The sequence below is a fragment of the Rhipicephalus sanguineus genome, chromosome 8 (genome assembly GCF_013339695.2).
Source record: "Rhipicephalus sanguineus isolate Rsan-2018 chromosome 8, BIME_Rsan_1.4, whole genome shotgun sequence".
Classification (NCBI taxonomy): Eukaryota; Metazoa; Arthropoda; class Arachnida; order Ixodida; family Ixodidae; genus Rhipicephalus; species Rhipicephalus sanguineus.
In genome coordinates, this window is record NC_051183.1 from 77,648,407 (window position 1) to 77,668,742 (window position 20,336).

The 20,336-nt window shown below is 46.3% G+C and overlaps 1 protein-coding gene and 2 non-coding genes across 3 annotated transcripts in view; all 3 read left to right on the forward strand.

Annotated features, from left to right (window-relative positions):
* LOC119402127 (bestrophin-4) overlaps positions 1-8,169 on the forward strand; it is a 30,436-nt gene extending 22,267 nt beyond the window's left edge. The window contains exons 8-11 of the mRNA XM_037669249.2: positions 958-1,109; positions 1,875-2,105; positions 3,004-5,256; positions 5,873-8,169. Coding sequence (XP_037525177.1) covers positions 958-1,109; positions 1,875-2,105; positions 3,004-3,493 — 873 coding nt within the window. The 3' untranslated portion in view covers positions 3,494-5,256; positions 5,873-8,169. The remainder of the gene's footprint in view (positions 1-957; positions 1,110-1,874; positions 2,106-3,003; positions 5,257-5,872) is intronic.
* A 2,795-nt stretch (positions 8,170-10,964) lies between these two features.
* Trnap-agg (transfer RNA proline (anticodon AGG)) lies at positions 10,965-11,036 on the forward strand. Its single transcript has one exon. It is a non-coding gene; the product is annotated as a tRNA-Pro (tRNA).
* Positions 11,037-11,323: 287 nt separating this feature from the next.
* Trnap-cgg (transfer RNA proline (anticodon CGG)) lies at positions 11,324-11,395 on the forward strand. The gene has a single exon. It is a non-coding gene; the product is annotated as a tRNA-Pro (tRNA).
* Positions 11,396-20,336: the final 8,941 nt, after the last annotated feature.

The following is a 20,336-nucleotide window of genomic DNA, read 5'->3' on the forward strand; positions in this document are numbered from 1 at the left end:
AAAAAAAAAGACTCGAAGGAACGCGAGGGCGAAGTGCAAAGCTGTACAAATAGGGCAGGTGCGCGTGCGGGGGAGGGAGCGCTGAGGTGTTCTGGTAAAAGGGTAGGTTTGAAGAAAGGAAGAAGAGGGAAGCAATGCCAGGAAAGTTGCAGTGTAACTTTGGCAGCTGGTGGTCGCTGTGAAGGCGTGTAAATATTTTAGTATCACCCGAAAAGTTAAAGCATCAAAAAAATTTCGGGGGGGGTCAGAACCCCCTCAACCCCCCCCTAGTTACGGGCCTGATGTAACATATGGAACTTCGGGGAAGGGTACCTCTGAACTACTGAAGTTTCAGGACCCCGACTAATTGGACATGGTTTAACGCTGACCAGCTTCCAACTCTTCAATTTCAACATGTGTCCTAGAGGTAGTTTATTCTAAAAGGTGATGAGCAGCTCCTAGTTATGACTTAGTTATCAGTGATTATCGAATGTTTACTGACATCCATTGTTGACAGTAATGCATTTCCAAAAAGCAGTTGTTAGCGTCTCTGAAGCATTGCGTACAAAACTTTTGCCTATTCCCACTTGAAGCACATGGTGTAAGTGAAATTTCCTTCTGCTTTGGGAAGACAGTGCAACATAATTTCCGATATAGATATCCAAGAGGGAACTAGTATCTGTCAACGAATGATTATCCTGCAGGCTTTCATTTCAAAGTGCTTCAAGAGGTTGATTGCTAACGAGTAATTCCTCATCAAAGTGAACAGCAACTGACCTCAGCGACAGGTGATGCCACAGTTATAATGTCACGTAAGGAAGTGAGCAGTATTACATATTACGTAATACAGTTCACTTCCTTGAAAACAGTATATTACGTATGCTGCTATACAACAACCATTTGTATATGCTATACAAACGTCAATAGTGCTTTCCCCTTGTAATTGTAAGTGGCATCGTTTTCTTTGGATGCCCGCAGGTATCATTCCAAATTGTGGACGACATGCACCAGCGACACCCCCGGTTGGTACGCGACATCTACTGGGATGAGGCAGAACCACAGCTTCCTTACACCAAGTCCTCGGTGAACCTCCGCACTCAGCCACACCTGGGTTCAGCAATGACTCTCGAGTGAGTTGCTATGTCCACAGCCAAGCTTTGCACTGTCCTCATTGAAAGCTTTCTGGCTTTCGTGGGTTCTTAAGTTACATTTGCATGACTCCACGGACAGCATAACAGACTCCGGGAACAGCTTAGCTGCTCTCTTACCTTATGAAACGTGCAATTGACGACTTTGATGAAGGCTACTTCACGGCCACAGAGAACGAAATGGGCTTCTCCAGTGTCTGTACACTGAATTTCACACTGGACATTGGACTTCACCACAGTTTCTAGGACTTGACTGGTATTAGAAATATCAAGTAAATACTATGCTATTGCTTGAGTAGCGATACACCAGTATAAAAACATAGACAGAAAGAAACCACATGCTCACGGCGCATCATGTGACATTTGGTGTTCTTTGCTACTCATATAAGACCATATTAATGCCCATCTCTTCATGCTAGGTGCTTCTATGGCTTCCCTTACACTAAGTGAAATGTTGCATTGATACCTGACGTTTCATTTTCACTGTAATGTCATCCACACTTGTTGCAAAGACCATTGTCTCATATATTGCGCTGAACAACATGCATGTATTATTTGTGTGCTAGGTGAAGTCATGTCAGACACGAAAATATGTTACTTGTATCAAATCACTATAAGCATGCAATCATCAGAGCAAGCTAGATAAATATTAGATTCGTGTGATGATGTCGATCTTCCTACACAGCATAGATACATAGAAAGCAAGGACATGATGAAGCATTCGGAATTCCCTTTTTCCTGTCACAGTGTGGACCCAGAGGAATCCGAGTTCGTTCCCATGGAGACCATCCTGGAGGAGGACCATGACGAGCACAAGTACTCGAGCCCACCGACGTCACCGCCCAATGCAGCAGACGTGCCGCAGGTGCCCGGGCCACTGGGCTCCCATTTCTACCACGTGCCACTGCACCTTCAGCCATCAGAGTGCGCACCGCCGTCCACTATCTCAAATCACCTCCTTGACAGCCCACTCATCACGTGAGTAGTGTCCGCTCTTTGTCCACTCTGGCACATTACACTTTGAAGAATCGTACTGCCCTTGCCAATGCAGACAATTAGCAATGTACATAGTGTACATGACAAAAAGGAGAGGTGCAATTACCTGCAATGTGCAGCAGATGGCATGGAGAAGACATGGGTTCATGCACAGCAATGCATCAGCATTTTCTGAACACCCAGTTCACTGCTAAATATTGTCTGCTTACCTAATCGACTGCTGACACGTTTCTGTGCGGCAGCCATGCAGCTTGTTATTTCCAACAATATGCACAAGCAGTATGGTGGTGGCCCCTGTGATTATATCGGAACATGCCAGTGGTGTTGACACATTTGAAGCTACACTGTTTCCAAATTCTAGATGCTTCCCTATTCTATTACCCTGTGCACTAATAGAAAGCGAGAGCCGTTGAGAACCAAAGCCACAGGAATTTCCAGCTGTGGGAGATGGCTACAATCAATAATGTGTCAAGTTTTGGTTGTTGGAAGAAAGCTTTTAGGTATTCCTTAGATTTGATCACATTAAACGAATGTGGCACTCCAAACTTTACAGCATAACGCATAATGGGGGAAGGAGTCAATCTGTAGAACAGATTTCTGAGGTACTTCTAAACTGTACACTTCCATGCTTACGCTCATTCTCACGTATGTTACAACTCACATGGGTTCGTGGTCCATAATAAAATGTTCCAGCTATTACAGCATATGACAACAGCAATTTGTGTGCTTCTCTGAGATGTCCACATCTTGTAATGATTCATATATTTTTACAAACATCAGAAAGCTGATATATACTAGGCCCACATCATATCTCTTTTTCTTCTATTAATGTGTGGTGCACCATTTTAATTTTGACCTGTTCTACTTCGGCGGCTTGCAGGACTCGGAACACCTCTGACAACACCACCCAAACGGGACTGCGGATCTTGAGTACGGGCAGTCGGCTCCTCAACCTCATCATCGGCAGCAGCAACGACAACCTGCCGCAGTCACCCAAGATCAAGGATCACCCGCTCGTGCCACACTTTGTGTCGCGGCCGCAATTAAGCCGTCGCACCGCGCGGACCGTGTCTCTCTGCGAGGGCCTTGACCATCGCAGCCACGAATTCACGGTCGAGGAACGCCGGTCTCTGCTGCGCGGAGATGACCGGCCGACCATCAAGGAGTCGGTGCCGACGTCGGTAATTGTCGACTTGGCCGCACCTCCGACGACCATTGAGCAAGCTAAGCAGACCGACGAATCACAACATGACAAGAGAATGGAAGAGCAGCCAGAGCCGTCGCCGTACGAGCCAAATAGCTCAACCGAGAGCCTAGTCGAAAACAGTCAGTGCAGCACCGACAGCTACACTCAGTTGCTGCCACCATAATGCAGCGGCAGTGAAATTAGTCAGCTTATCTGGCTGGCAGGCCTTTCGACTGGTGGTCAGCTTTGAGAGAAGCACAACAACGCAAGTGCCAAACGGGCAGCACTCAAATGAATTGAGTGCTGCAAGTTCTTCACCAACACAGTGGCCCAAGTCACTGCTTTCCAAAGCTGACAACCATTATGACACAAGCCTGCACATGGCCTGCCAATTCGAACGATTTCTGCACTGGCCAGACATTAAACACCCGACATAAGATTTCAAGACACCGTCTCATAATGTGCACAACGTACTGCAGCTGCATTTTCGTCTTGACTCTTCGGCTGCAACTGTGGTCAAGAGAGGTCACATTTGCGATGTTCAAAGCCAGGCACTGAATCGTTGTGATGTGAAAAAATCGATGTCATCCACCCTCAGAGGAGTCCAGGCTGAGTGCAGAAAGGGAACAGCACTGTCAGCCATGTGTCATCTTATGTATAGTTATATGCAGACAAACTGTCGAGAACAGAGCAACCATAAAGGCAAATGCTGTTCCACTCGTGCCTACAGCCCTTCGCAATGGTACGGAACAAAGCAAGGGCGGCAAGCAACATTATACTGCACGCAACTTTCACGCTGTCCATATGGTGGAGGCTTTCAGCGTGGCAAGTTGAGCAAAGCCTGCTCAGAAAGGCTTATCTTATGCACACTGAATCGCTAGCAACGAAGAAAAGCTTGCACATTAAGAGAGACATGGTGTTATTGTACGCCTACAAGTCTGAAAATGAAGCACAGCAAACATGTTACAAGTCGAAACAACTCATTTGAAGGCATCCTCAGCAGTAATCTGCAAGTGCTTTTGCGTATCGACTCAATCGCAAGCATTCTCAGTAAGCAAGGAAAAAGGAGGCAATTTACATGAAAACTGTTACGCCACTCCTTCATGAAGGGTCACATTTAAGGGCCGCACTTAAAGACTTATCCCACCGAAATGGCAATCAGCCATGGGCACGTTGCCACAGGCAAACCTGATCAGTGGATATAGACAATGTGCTAATTGTTTGTCGACTTCGAGGAACAGATCTCTGACGCGAGATGCTCACCAGTGATATTTTTGTGCATGTGAAAGTGTGTGTGCAGCTGTTTGTGATTATTTAAACTGCGTGGCGACTGTAATGGACGTGTTGTGATGTGCACTCATGACTCAGTTCTCAGAAACAGTGAAAATTTTTTTCTTTTTCTTTCGTTCTCCCTCAGTGGCACATTTCATTTCCACTGAATGTGCCGAGAAATGTCTCGGTTGTTGTAATGCCTGTGGGGACACGTCTCATGCCGAACTGATGTTGTGTGCACCTGATCCATGCTTACACAAGGGTTCCGGTGAACTGTGATGCAGTTTCGTAAACCAACTGTGGACTCTCGCAAACAACCCAAACATTTTGTCGCACTATTTTTTCAAGAAAAATGTACTATAATTCAACCGCTGTGCCACTCCTGCAACCGGTGAAATGACCAGTGAAATTGACCTGATATGGTAAGCACGAAGAAGCAAGTGACCATTTGCGTCAGCTTTGCCATCAAAATGCTCTTGAAAGATGTGTAATAATTGGCGTTGACCTGAGAACCTGCAAGAGAGTGCTGCGAGACTGCTTGTTTGCATGCAGGTGTGATGGTGATTCAGTTGTCAGAGCGAGTTTTAGCTTAAACAGACCTGCATTGACTCGAAGCATCCGGTAATCAAAGCCTCTGCAGGTCAACAGCACATCTTTGGTCTCCTTAAAGGGGTGGTGCCATCAAATTTCGAGGCTATAACAAGCCTGTTGTGGGTTTCCTCTGTATGCAAGGACACTCCACACGAAGGGTCGGACACAGCAAACGTTTAGAATATATTTTAATTCACTTCCAAAGTGTACTTAAATGCCCATTCTCCCGATCAAAACCCATCGCTAGCGCGTCAACACTGACGTAGATCTGTAGGATGGACAACGAAAGTTGTAGTGACGTCACACCAGATCTGCTGTAGTGACGTGAGCGGCCTGCGGACCTCCGCCACCTCCGCAACGTACGTACCGGCTGTAGTGAACTAGAATATTCTAGTTCACTATAGTACCGGCAAAGCATCGGTTGCTACATCACTCGCCGAGTTTCGATCGTTTTCTGGCTAAGTGCGTCACAGCCTTGTGTGGTCACGTGACCACGCCTCCTACACTTCTACGTCACTGCCCAACCTCGGCGCCCAGAAACCGAAACCGAAAGTTGTCTACATCAAAAGGCGATGTTAAATTATTTAGCAGAATACATGAATCTTGGTGCGTGCATCGTTCTTCCTGGAGCTATAGGAAACGCTTACAGCAAAGAACGCGCAAGCCACAAACATGGTGGCACCACCCCTTTAAGGCAAAGAGGTAGTCAGAGGAACCATTGCAACAAGGCAGTTATCATGTAGAATACAGGACAGTGATGCTCCCACTGTCAGGAGTGGTGAAGCTGTCTGTGCTGAACAGTAGCTCCTATCGTAACTTGCTAGGTTCCGGATGCTGAAAACTTCTCGCGGTTGGCAACCCACACTTGGCGGTTGCGATGTCGAAGGATGTTAGTTTATTCTGGAGCGAGTGTCGGCACTTTTGCCCCCATTTACAGGGTCTCGGGTGCACTTCTCTGGCTCGATTCGCTACCCATGTCGCTGCGGCCAGTGGCCGAGAAGAAACATGGCGCCAACTAGGCTGGCAGCTTCAGTGCTGCGGAGTATGCCCGAAGCTGCGAGGCCTCACGTGTGTGGGACGATGGACTGATGCAGCTCTTGTGAGATGTGGGGATGCACTATCGTCCTGCGTGACTCGACATATCCCAAGCGGCTGCCAATGCACAGTGTACGATCTGGCAGAAAGATTAGGTAGTAGTGTATATTCGGCAAATTAGACGAGACTTCCAAGCGTGCCGATCTTCTTCCTCATGGAAGTTTTGTTGCAGACAGTAGGGATGATGCCTGCGACAGTACATGTCGCTCTACGTACAGCTGTTCATGCGACATGAACAAATGACAGGTGTGTGCACCTCCTCATGAGCACATCTCTGTTCTCTACAAGCTGATTGAAAGGAAAGGGAGTCTCGTTTGTTCTTCGACCAATGATGATATGCAGTTTTTGATGTGAACATGCACGCAGCATCACGCGTGCTGAGCTCCTTATTTATTTACCTCTTATATGTCACCCTTTCGTCACTGTCATTGTTTCAGTGTTTTCCGTAGTGGTATGTTTAAAATGTATGAAACTGCACGTTTTTCAGTGTTACCGGTTTCCGACGACATGCCCAAGATTGCGCACGAATGATGCGGCTGTTCATTTGATGACACGGGCTGCTAACATTGTCTTGGTTTCCGTGCCCGCGTTAGTCTATAAGTGATTTGAATGGGTCAATTATTTGTTTTGGTTTGCGTGGAAATGATTGCCGCATTTCTTCCACAGCTTCATGGAAACTTCACGGTGAAACAACAGGGGCTTTGCGATTTCTAGCAGCACCTGTTTTAAATAAATTGTTGTAATAGTTTAACCGCTGGCCAAAACATTGCTAGCGTAAAGGAATGTTTCATTCCTGCAACGTCGAAAGATGTCACAACAACACCGTCCTTTGCCTAATCCAATGTTTTTAACGAATTTATTTGACATCAAGTAGGCTTGTGTTTAGGAATGACCAAGTCCTGTAAGCATGAATTGTCGCAAAGGCTGCAGGGGACGTAGAAAGTTCAATAACAATGCAAAGGAAACATGTTGGTACACGAATGACGTGAAATGTCTGCAACATTCGTGGCACAACAATTGGATATACTTAACAATGAACTTGTAAGTGTAATTGTATTTTCCTGAATGGACGGGTAACTGCATTCTATATCAGTAAGGCCATGAAGATAGAAGATAGAAGCATGAAGATAGACAAGAAACTAATGGCCAAATTGTATGTCTATAAGAAAAAGCAAAGAAAGACGGCTCTTCGTGCCATTTCATGCTAAAAGGACGACATGCTCCCAGCAATCCGATCCAACATTATGCGACAAGAACAGTTGACCTGACGGAGTGCTTCACTTCCGTGAAAGTCTCCTGAGGGTGCTCAAGTAGACATCCGCAGTAGGTAAACTTTCTCCCTTGCGTGTTTGACAAGCTGCTCGCCGCATTGGTAAACGTAAACCTTTCGCCCAACGAAGTTGCATCACTAGACAGATAGGATCGTCACATTGACGATCTGTTTTTTTTCTTTCCAACGTTTCCTTTTTTCTTCTTCTCGAGTTCCTGTTTAAATGTGATCTTTTCACTGTTCGCTACGGATCTTTTACATCCGGCTCGCCGATTAGTGGAACGACTAAGACGCAGATGTGGAGCTTTCTGTGAAAGCGTATTGTAGAATACAGTGACACCTGGGCGGTTCTCAGTTTCACCTGTTGATTTTTTTTTTACGCAACTGCATTTATTATGGCTTATTGTTCCCGATGAACACATTACGCCAGCACTGCTTTGAACTGTTTACGTGAATTCTCAGCAGGTCATGGTTTCGTTGTGCAACATCCGAGGTTCTTTAGTTGCTCTGCGTTTAGCAACTTCGACGGTTATGCTGTTTGCAAGAAATGATGCAAGCTGTAGACTCTCTGTACTGAGCAACACCTGCATTACTAAACTGCTGTCCTGCTGAAAATAAATTGCCTGAATGCACCTCTGTCTTTGGCTGTTGTGAACATGTTAATGAAAGTTGCATGCTTGTTCATTAATATTTTTACAGCTTACATACCACCGGCTTACCGGAGACGTGGGCGGCAGTATTGACGCCAGCTGCGACAGTTGGTGGCAGAATGCCAAGTTACAAAAATTTCATACGTATTGTCATGCGAGCGTTTTCACCTCAGAAAGACCGTAAAACGACTGGACGTTATCAATTATGCCAACATCAAGTGTAGAGTCTGGTTCATTTCCAAATACAATAATTCTGAACCAGTCATTACACCCTGGTGCGTTTCTTGAAACGCACAACTAAGCACCAGCTGTAAATTAAGGTATAGACCTCATGCACCTTTTAATTTGTACAGTTAGCACCAGGTATAAGAACATCAGTTAGAGCCTGAAAGGTCATTTGAGTAGGCGGGTTGGTAATTGTTCGTAACAAAGTCGGCAGCGCATAAAGCTTCCTCCCGTCTTGAGCTTTTCCACGTGCCTCAATTATAAACTGCCACCTTTACTAATAACTTCCTGGTGCAGCTAGCTGTTGAACTGTAGCGGAATCTTGTGCATTCCCTAACACATGTGCTGAGTCGTAGTCGTCAAGTGCAGTACACTGTAGAATCCCAATACACGGAACCTGGAGGTGGCGGGAAAATATGCTCCCTGTAACAGCAGTTTCATCTAATGAGAAAGGCGTACAGTGGTGCAGCAGTCAAGTACAAGAACAACCACATCAATGGCAGTTCTGTTTCAGCAATTTCTGTTTATCAAGATTATATTATACTGTAGTCTGGTGCCTTACTGTATATGGGTAAAGCTAACACAGTCTAATGGATTTCAACCGGGGTATGGCAGTTTGAATGATCCCCGTCATCTCGCATCGTCAGCCTGCTCACGTAGATCACCGTTTGCACTTCAGCTCCATGTCATAGAAGAATGTGTGAACAAAATTTGCATACAGATATAAAGGGTGTATATAGGAGCACGCTCGGCAAGCACTTTCAAGTCTTGAAGACATATTTTGGGGGAAGGCAATGAAGCTGGGAGGTTAACCAAGAAACTCGAGACAATGCCAAGGACTACACAACAATCAACAGATCAAGAAATAGTAAGTGTAATGTTGAAAGAAATGTTCTTTGTGATTGGCACCAATTTGCACAATGTATTACAGATCAAGATATAGTAGCTGGGTGTAATGTTGAAGGAAATGTTCTTCACAAGGGGGTGGCACCAATTTGCACAACATTTGGTAAATGAAGAAATAGTAGGTTTAATGTTTGAACGAAATTTCCTTCATGATTGGCACCAATTTGCACAACATTCAACGAATCACAATATAGTAGACATAATGTTGAAGGAAATGTGCTTTGTGATTGGCACCAGTCTGCACTGAAACTCTCCCTGACCCCCGAGTTCTCTATGTTCGAGGTTTCATATAATAATTGCTGGGGTTCTCTGTGCCAAAACCACGACATGATTATGTGGCACACTGTGGATCCGAGGGTTCCGAAAATTTCAGTCAGCTGGGGTTAAACAAGTGCACCTAAATCTACATTGAAGGTTTCAAGGTGATACGTGGACCAATCATACGTCTCATAACAAAAATTTTTGCAAACGTGTACTTGTACCGACAACATAAAATTTATGATTGAATGTGTTACACATGTGTTGGGGGAGGGATGCAGGCCTCGCTTAAACCAAGCAATTGCACCCTCATCCGTGCCACACCAATCTGCCTCATCAAATTTTGTGAGTGTCTCAAAGTCATGATTAAGCTGGCAGACGCACGCGCGTAAGGGTCTTTCCTTTCTGTCTAGCCTCGCACGCCACCGGAGGGCTCACATTGTTGTGCAAATAAAAATTATTATTATTATTAAATGAAGACATTGGATACCAGAGCTCGTTAATTAGTGCCTGATGCAAATGTCAGTGTTACCAAATACCTAATTATCAACGAGATGACTGGAGAGCAGCAAGCATGAGTGAAGTTCACAATCAGTTCACAGTGGTGATCCAAATAAATCAAGTTCTAAGAGTCGAATGGGTTAATACAGAAAAATATTGCTATTTTCACAACCATCGTGCCACACACAAAAAAGATATAAATGAAACATTCCTACGTTAGACTTCTCATACATTAATTAAAATATACGATTGGGACCGCGTGAAGTGCAATTGCGGTGGCACACTTCGCCTAACCACACTAGCAACTAATGACATGAAATTTTCAAAGCGTCTATCGACTGATAGGTGAAGAATGCCATATCTAATCATGACCATCTCAGCGTTTCAGTTGAACAAAAAGACAGCCACTGACATTATCGGCAGATGTTCGGGGAAGTTTCCTGACATATTGTCCACAATACCTATTTACATGCCCAACGAATGATGAACGGTGCATATCGTGACAGACATACTCCTCTTCAAAGTCTGAACAGCTGCAGATGCTAGCATACTGATGTAATCTCTCCATTCGTCAAAGTAGCGCAAGAACAATGGATTCGGCACTCACGCAAGTTTTGACTCGTACTGCGCTTAAAAACGCGCCCTTCACTCGGCCGCGCCTGCAGGGCTTCTCGATCCTAACACCGAATCCCCGGTGTAGTCGCCGCAGATGGTGTGAACATCAAATGCTTCAACAGTTGCACGCCAAGAAAAAAATTCCGGTTAAAAGCTGCCGCGGTTCAGGACTGCGCCTGCTGACGAACAAGCAAACCAGCAAACTTACTCTCGTAACTGAAAATACTGGCACAATACGCCAAAGTTTTGCATATTTGCCCCAAACATACGTCGGCTCGTTGGTCTAGGGGTATGATTCTCGCTTAGGGTGCGAGAGGTCCCGGGTTCAAATCCCGGACGAGCCCAATGTTTTTTTTTTTTTTTTAACTTCTAATTTTATTGAATTTTTCTCTTTTTTCGACATCCTGAATAAAGTGCAGTAACTGCAATAAGCACATCTCTTTGCATAAAGCAAACTTGTACCATTTTTTTTTTTTTTTTTCTCACTGCCCAATGGGCCGGTTGGTTCGTACCTGCTGGGGAAAACACCCCTCTTTTGTCCCGATTTTTGGCGCCATTTCCCCCAATCTTTTTCACGTCGCGCGGCCTCTCTAGCTGCAAAATACGATTCTCAGCCCGCCCTTCCCGAGCTGGCTCGTTGGTCTAGGGGTATGATTCTCGCTTCGGGTGCGAGAGGTCCCGGGTTCAAATCCCGGACGAGCCCATTTTTTTTTTACTTTTTTTTTTTTTTTTTTCTTCATGTGCATGTTTTCTGAAATGTTCATATACGATTGCAGCTCCGAAAACGCGCTTTGTAGATTGTTCAGCGGTGTGCAACAACTCCACTCTCACGCACTCTCAGATGACATTAATATATGTACCTTGAGGCCACGGTTGACAGGAATTCATGGGCGTCCGGAGGGGGGTGCAAGGGAGGGCGGCTGCCCCCCCCCCCCCCCCCCCCTGGAATTTCGGATATCTTTCTATGCAGTAGCAATAAGCTGCACACGTTCGTTAGCACACAAAAGGTCCGCAATCCGTGTGAAACGGCATTCAGGATTGCCAGCCAACTTTGCACGTTATTACATATTACTGACTAACCGGCATCTGACTAACCATGCCGGTCAAGTCACGGTAGTGAACCCCCCCTCCTCCCCCTCCACCCCCCCCCCCCCCCATGGATGCACCCCCCCTGGAAAAATTTCTGCGGACGCCCTTGAGAGGAATTATTAACACGCGAATATAGCCCAAGGCATAAGCTGAAGAAAGGCCTGCGCAATGGTGAACGCGCATTATTATGGTGCAAAATAGGTGAATGTTTCCTCACCGAGGCTCCCAGCCGATTGTCCCTCACTACGTCAGCAGTGGAGGCAAATCTTCACGATTGCGTAATAAAGCACAGCACGTTCGGATGAAGCAAGTCAACTGGTCGAACACTGCGCGAAATTCACGAAAATACAAGAACAGTAGAAACACACGGCAATAACGACTCAAACGCGCCGTCCGAACGGTCCCAAGACGAAACCACGAAACCAACGAAACGACGAAACGGCGGGACATATTTTACGCCACATGACCCTGTCACGTGCGCAGTGTAAACGGTCGTTTCATGTTCTGGTTTCGCTTTAAACTGTTCGAAGAATGGTTAGTTTGGATGCCAAGGATAGTAGGGACGTAGGGACACTAAAGAGAAAAACGATTTTTTTTTATATGAGCAAATGAACTCTTTCGCCATTCTCGAATCGCCACGCTTGCCGCGAGAAGACGCTTCACAAGCGAGAAAATGCGCAAAAAGAAAATGCGGGTGGCGACATCACCTTGAAATTTCCGCGCCAAACGCGGTAACGTCATAAGTTTTGACAGCGTCTACTGGGGCCTACGTAGTTTGTAATCGGTAAAAATGAAGTGCATTGTCCTTTGAGAGCGCCATAGACTTAACATACCAAGTTTCAGGAAATTTAGTTGAGCCAATGTCGCCAAAATACGAAAAATACGCTTAAAATCCGTGACGTAACCCGCGCGGATTTCAGTGCGAAATTCGAAAACAAAACTTGGACCTTTATTTGTTTCTTGTATTAATAAACCTATATGATGGTGAGATTAACGACATTAGAGTGCTCAGAGCATTATTTATCTATCTAAACCGATTCATTGTTCATCGGCCATAAGGCGCACGTCTCAATATATAGTTCACTCACTGGAATTATAAATTGTGTATTGTACCCTCATTTCAAATAGTTGAGCGCAAGTCGATCACAGCTGAGGTTTCCTCGGCTTGTGTTCCACCGCAACTGTACAGAAAGTAACGGAACACTCACCGGCAGTGACGTACAGGACAATGCATGGATGAAAGAATACCCAAGCAACCACAGATATCCCTCAGGCATCCTATATATATCCGCTTCGGCTGTAATGGGTATCAATTGGAGATCCGTAAATATCCGCTGGAGTTCAATCGGAGGTCCAACAGATGTTGAAAAAAACATTTTTGCAGATTCACCGGATATACAGTACGGGATCCTGTCGTGGACATATATTGTGGACCTTATACGTATGTTGTGTCTGGATGTACAGTGCTCACAGATTGAAACAACAAGCACAAGGCAACACTCAAATAAGGAAGAGACTCGTACACAGGAAGGGCGTCTACGTGTCTGTTCCTTACTCGAGCATTACATTTGTTCAGATGTCCAAGTTATCACCAACTAGACCAAGTGTATGCGTCAGAGCAACGCCTCCTCTAGAAAGATGCCTGCCGCGTGAGCCAAAAACCAGGGCTGCCAACCCAGGTGAAAATGAGTAACTGGGAATCCAACTGGTTTCAACTGGTATCAACTGGGATCAAATGGTTCCAGTTGGGAAACAACTGGTCCCAGTCGATTCCAGTTGCAACTGGTCCCAGTTAGCAGCTGGTCCCAGTTACAACTCAACTGGTCCCAGTTGATTCCAGTTGGAACTGGTCCCAGTTAGCAGCTGGTTCCAGTTACAGCTCAACTGGCCACCAACGGGAACCATGACCAGTTGAACTGGAAGCTGATCCCAGTTGGAAACCATAACCAGTTAAATTGGAAGCAAGTGGTCCCAGTTGCGCCCTAACTGGAAGTGCGACCAGTTGTCCTGGTTGTACGGTTCTTCAAAGTGAAAGAAGAAAGATAATTGAACTCTAACGCATACGCAGCATTACTGCACTTGAGCGAATGGGTTTTATCTAAGAGCTTTTTGTGTCCTATTCGCAGAAGGGTACCATCACTGGCCTAGTAATATTCCTAGGACAATGAGAGAGTAAGAAAATAGCATCTCATGGTTTGCGAATGAATTATCTTTTCTTGTTTAGACGTCATCCTCTTCGTGTTGTTTAGACCCCATTACATTAATATATACAGTCTTACCTCACCTGATATATATTTTTCAAAATCATATTATCGTGGATTATTCCGTTGCGCAAATGTGCAACACAGTGCACACAAGCGTACGCTTGTTTTAGCATCAGTACATTCAACTAACATTAAAAAGCTGTTGTCAATCTTTTTACGTCCATCACGGTGACAATACGCGCAACCGAGGCGGGCCCAATTGACGTTGGGGTGTTAATATTGCCGTCGTCTCGCTGGGAGCATGCCATGCTTAATAGTCTTGTGTGCAGCACAGCGGTTACTTCCGTACGAGAACGAAAAATGGAGTAGTGCCAGTGCCGAGAGCTACCACAGCTGAGACTGCCACAGACTGCTGACATCCTGCCGACACAAACCCACAAACCGTTGCACAAACGCAGCCTCTCTACATCGACTGCCGTCACATTAGTGCCGTATCTCATAGGCTCAAACATTGAACGAAGCAGTAAAGTAATCAAGCATAAAGATTACATATAAAATAAACTGAAATGAATTATTTCGTGCCAATTCGGCAATATTTAATGGAAGAAAGAAACTGGATAACAAAGACATAAAATTTAGAAAAACAGCGATGCTAGTTTCGTACACCACATGGGACGAGGGCTAGCTACCGAGCGCTCGGTGGTCCGTGGTCGCGCTGCTTAGTTGTGCTGTTTTTCAAAAGGAACGTGCAGTCATGGCGTGCGTAAATTAGACTTTGTCGAATTAGTGTTCGGCAGCTTCATCTCTGGAAGACTTGACTTCAGGCGAACGCCGGACAAGTGTTTACGCCTGTGACAAGACGGACATATGGACCCATTGTGTGCGGAATGCTGCCTGCCAATTGTCAGCGATGCAGCCGTTTGAAGGTAATTATACCATTTATGCTTCGAGTGCTAGTTGTTCAGTATCCTAGAGAAGATGTAGGTATAATGCAGGCAGAGTGCTTTGAGTGTTGAGACGATGGAACGTTGCATTGTAAACAAATGCTTTCTATACTGCTCTAGCTAAGTTTGTTTATGGGTTTGTGCGGAGTGCTCGCAAACTTGCTGCCATATGTTTGGGAGCATCACAGAAAACGAGTGCCGTGCAATACTTGTGCTTTGAACGGCGTGCTAAATAACTATGTACTCGTAACTCTGTCCGCGACTTTCAAAGAAAGCGCTAAGGGCCCGTATTTGCACTCTAAATGAATATTCCTGAACCTGTTGCATGTGTAGGCGTATGAATTCGAGTGAAAATAATGGTGTTTTTTATTATTTTTTGCTGCTGATATATAAACTCGACTTCTAAAAATTCGGAATAGATGCAGCGCATGATCTCTGTAGACACTGTTTGTCGTGTGAATTGTTAGAAGGCAGGTCTGCTGTGTATATCTATAAATTTATATGACTGTTCTGAGACATGCATGAAACATGTTACCTCTTATTTTGCAGCAACGCTGTTTCATTGGTCACGGGTGAATGGCACAGATTCATCAGCTGCGCAGCCCGAAACTTCACCAGTATATTGGTTGAGAAAATACAGCACTGCATGAAAGCCGAGCGGAGGATATCTTTGCACTGAATGTGCAACCACAGTGCTGGTCCAAACCAGCCACAGCAGGGAATGCCTAGAGCTGTGTAATTTTTTGTGTAATAGCAATAAATCATGATCATCTTCTACACTTAACATGGAGTGTCAAGTGTTCCATTGGAGTGTTTGATGTGCTCAGAATGAACATTATTTGCACATTGAAGATTGTTTGAGCTAGCTGGAGTACAAGCATGCCCATTTGGGCACCAACGGGGAATGGGACCTGTTCACAACTGGGAAAGCATTTCCAACTGGGAATGCATTCCCAGTTGGTACCAGTCGCCAACTGGGAATGTATTCCCAACTGGTCCCAGTCGCCAACTGGGAATGCATTCCCAGCTGGTCCCAGTTACCAACTGGAAATGTGTTCCTTAAACCAGTTGAAGTGGAACCAGTTGAAACCAGTTGGATTCCCAGTTACACATTTTCACCTGGGAATGGTGGCTACTTTTCGCCAAATTGGCGAATTTGAGAGACCCGTGGCGACCTAAAATTATGAATGGCGACTTGGCGAATTTTGGCGATTTTCGGCTTAGGTCTCCACTGAGTTATGCATCCAAAGATTAGTGTCTTCGCAATGAATGAGCGGCAACATTCTCTGTATTTTTCTTGGTTTTAAACCCACGAGTAGAATGTGCACATTACGCGTCATTCGGTTTGTCCGTCCTGTAACTCCTGTGCATCCCCTCAATTCGTCTAGATGCAGGAGGTACTGGAATGTCCCCCGGCGACATTTCAGCAAAATGTAAGTCAGCGGACTGCCTTGAAAACCGCGAGGCGGCAGTGTATATATAAGTTTATGGCTTTAGGTGTTTTAAGCTTCTCTAAAGTTTCGCTTCTGAAGGGGCTAGACGATGGGTTGGCCACGTGTTCCGACCAATTGTTCCGCCAAAGCTCCAAATGTTCTGAATCGCTTGGCGACTTATTCACTGTTGCGGTACCCCCAATTCAGCTCGCAAAGACTGCTTTGGAATAGCGAAGACAGGCGGATACACGGCTATTTGTGCAATAAAGAATATTTATTGAGGCATTTTCCACTGTTCTCGGTGAGCGTGTGCAATGAAAACAATTGCTATATAACATTTTACATTGTCAACCTGATCATTAATAACGCGTCGGATTGACGCGTGCAGATACAGGCGACTATAAGAAAGGGTCGGTGGCGTCCCGTATCATATTAGTTCACAATGAAAAGGTGTAAGACTGCTGTAAGAATTTTTTCGTGTTACCTTCGATAAACCTTTTAATCCTTTTATTTATATAAGGGTACGTAAAGGTATCTACAAAGAACGCTTTCATGGTTTTCGCCCAGGGTTTACCACACTTTTACCTTTGAAACGAGCGGACAGGGATGGCATGATATCATGAGCGTTTCATTCATTCACCCTCGCGCCACCACGCACATCTTGCGGCTAGTCGGAAAAGTAGCACTATGCACTCACGTGGTGAAGCGGACGATACGACTGGCATCGAGAAAAGTCAATATAATTTCAGGGTCTTGGATGGTACTGTATTCTACGAGGCTATACGTGAGTGGAAATTTTTATTACTAGGTTTGCCACACATATCTAGAATGGCGACTTTTTTGGCGAAAGTTGTAAATAAATGGCGACTTTTGGCGACTTTTTGCTCGTCGTTTGGCGACATTTACTCGAAAGTCAGTGGCAACCCTGCCAAAAACCTCCTGCCCTACCCTTTCCCTCCTTCACCGTTTCTAATGAGGGCAGTAGCTGGCGATCCTGGCGGTGGCCGCTTGCAACACACATTTGCGCATGCCCACATTACACCCCTCGACGTCACACAACGTCAGCCCCATTGAAAACAATAGGGGAGAACGTGGCGCCATCTCTCGACAAGCGACTACAACTCAAGGCAGGACGGCTACAATGGTATAGCCAGCGACGCCGCAGGCATGTTTCTATAGTCGCGTACAACTTTAGAAAAAAGCGGCATTTGCACCTCAAAGGCGGATGCACACGCGCTTCCACCAATGGGCGCGCGCTCTAGACTGACGTCACGAGCCGGACGGCCGGTGACTCCGCTCAAGGAGAAGAAGCGGGACTATTTCTTTGCCGCGGAGGCAATCGGCTGCCGCGCTTCGGTCATATGGGCGGGGCCTCTCCTTTTTTCTAAAGTTGTACCCGACTATAGAGGAGGCGTTGGTCAGAGTAACGACTGGTATGCCCAATTGCTCGAGTTAAGTGCGTTATGTTGCTACAAATGCAGCTGCCAAAAGTAATATTGCCTCTGATATGAGGGTTAAAGTTGAATTTACACCAATACGACGCATTCATAACTTAGCTTTAAATTGCAGAGTTTCAACCTGTGAGCGCTGGACAATGCCTAAGTGGGATGGAAAGCATAAGGGTGTGGGCCCAGAGCCACTCACCAAGGAACGCAATTGATACCCAAGTGCACTCAGGCAAGTAAGTTATATATATTTACAGATAAATAAAATGCAAAACTTTTCACATAAAATATATTACTCAAAAGAAAGTAGCTTATCGTGTATCGGTACAGGTAACAAACTATTTGTACACATGTACTGTCTCTCGCCGTTCTTTGTCTTTGTGGTGAGAGGCTATTCACACAACGAATCCTTTGAGTTGAAGAGTTGCTTGGCTTGCGCATGTCGCGATGGGTCTACCCACACCACAGCATGACTGGGAGCTGCAGAAGTGACAGCAAAAGGCTCCACTGTGGCCTCTAGAGTTGCACGTAATTAAGCCCGAAACAGCAGCAGCCACTTGGATCTTAATTCAACTATACAAATTAAATTTTGTATCCTAATTATAGACCAGAAGAGCACAGGCATAGTGTGTAAAGGTAAGGCGGTCACATTTTCACAGGTCTTGAGTAATGTTGTGCAGGGTTTTTAAATGAAGTAGAAGGCCACCAGAAGATGCATATACCAGTTCTTATTTCAGTCATTTGGGCTGCCAGTTACACAACTAAAAAAAACTGTTTACTGTTCCTATAATAGAACAAATAAGCGAACAAGTCAATATTATATTTAGATCATGTAATGGGTATGCATGAAAATATTTTATTGTACGTGGTACCTCAATGATGTTTCTGGGTTCTAAATCTAGTAAATAATTTTCTCGTTTGGCGTGACTGCAGCCCTGAGAATAATACGAAATATGAAAATATCGTCTGGAGCTCCCGATCATGTGCAGGATACTTTACAACGTAGCCTAAATCATATCGCTTCATTTCATGCCACTGACGGCCTGTCTCCTGGTCCGGAGCAATCCAAGCTGCATTTGCTAAATCGTTTCGCTTACAAACGCTTCTACAATGCCCTCACCTCCCTACATCTTTCTGGCTCTCCCATTCCTACCGCTCAACAATGCAAAGTCATTGGCTTAGGGACTATACACGCGCTATCCGCACACCCGCTCCGCACGTGGCGGGACACCTGCCGCCCGCAAACGGAGGAGGAAAAACCGGAACGACGCCAATCGTCGCACATGGGGACCGGTTTTTCCTCCTCCGTTTGCGGGCGGCAGGTGCCCCGCCACGTGCGGAGCAGCGCAAGCCCTCCACCACGCTGTCAGGACCTGCCCCTCGGTAACTCACCTCCGGCGACGCATTGTCACTCGGGCAGTCGGGTCTCCACGAGGTTCATGCGTGCCGAGTTGCCCATGCTCTCGCTCTCAACAAGTTCCTTTACGGTCAATTCACCCCAACCACACTTAACACTCTCGAAACAGCAATGTTAGGCCTCGACAAGGCAGCTCTCAACCTCCCTATCACTACCACGACCACTAAGCTCTTTGCCGCAGGCATTTTCCATCCACTACGTTCTCTTCTTTCTCTCCACCATGACTCTCATATTGCCCGTCTTTCTCTTACCCGTCGAAGTCAATGGCTATTGGCCCAAGCGGGCATCCCTCACATTCCCGTTGCCACCTTGCCTTCTCACACATGCACCCCTGCTCCCAACCTTCGTGTCCTTTCCGTCCCGTACCTCCCGTTCTGCACGCCGACCGTCGTCACGCGGCGACGCAGAACCATTCCCCTCTTTTTCCTACTGGGGTCGCCCACGGATGCTTCATTCATGGCTCCTCAGGGTTACTGCGGTTACGCTATCTACCATCCGCACCTTTCGGCATCTGAAACCCACACCGTCGGGTCTTAAGGGGTATTCAGACGGAGGAGAAATGCTCGGGGGGTAAAGGCGGAGCCTAGTGACGTCAGCTCGCGATGAGAAGTCTCCACAGATGCCCTCCACTCACACGGGCGAGGCAAACGGAGGGAGAGACCAGTGTTACTAGACTACTCTGGTGACTTGCACCACCCGTTTGACGAGCTGCTGACGACGAGCTGCAGACGACCATCCAGCTGCAGACTGGACACCCACTGCCGCTCTCTGCAGGAGCAAGTGCAACAATGTGGCCAAACAAGAGCCCGAAATTCCGCCACATCCCCCACCGCAGGGGGATCGTTTGTCCTTTCGGGGAAAACGTCCCCGTCTCCTCCGAGGAGGCGCGGGGGGGTCACGCCCACTCGCTAATCCGTGACGTCGCGGTCACGTGATACGCAATCCGCCCGTCTCCCCCGAGCATTCCTCCCCCGTCTGAATACCCCTTTACCTGCACCCGCTAGAAGTACTGTCGCTCGAGGTCCTTTCCACTGTCCATGCCCTAACAGTGGCGGATCCAGAGGGGGGCGGGGGGCGGTAGGAGCGATCGCCCCCCCCCCCTAAGCCTGTGT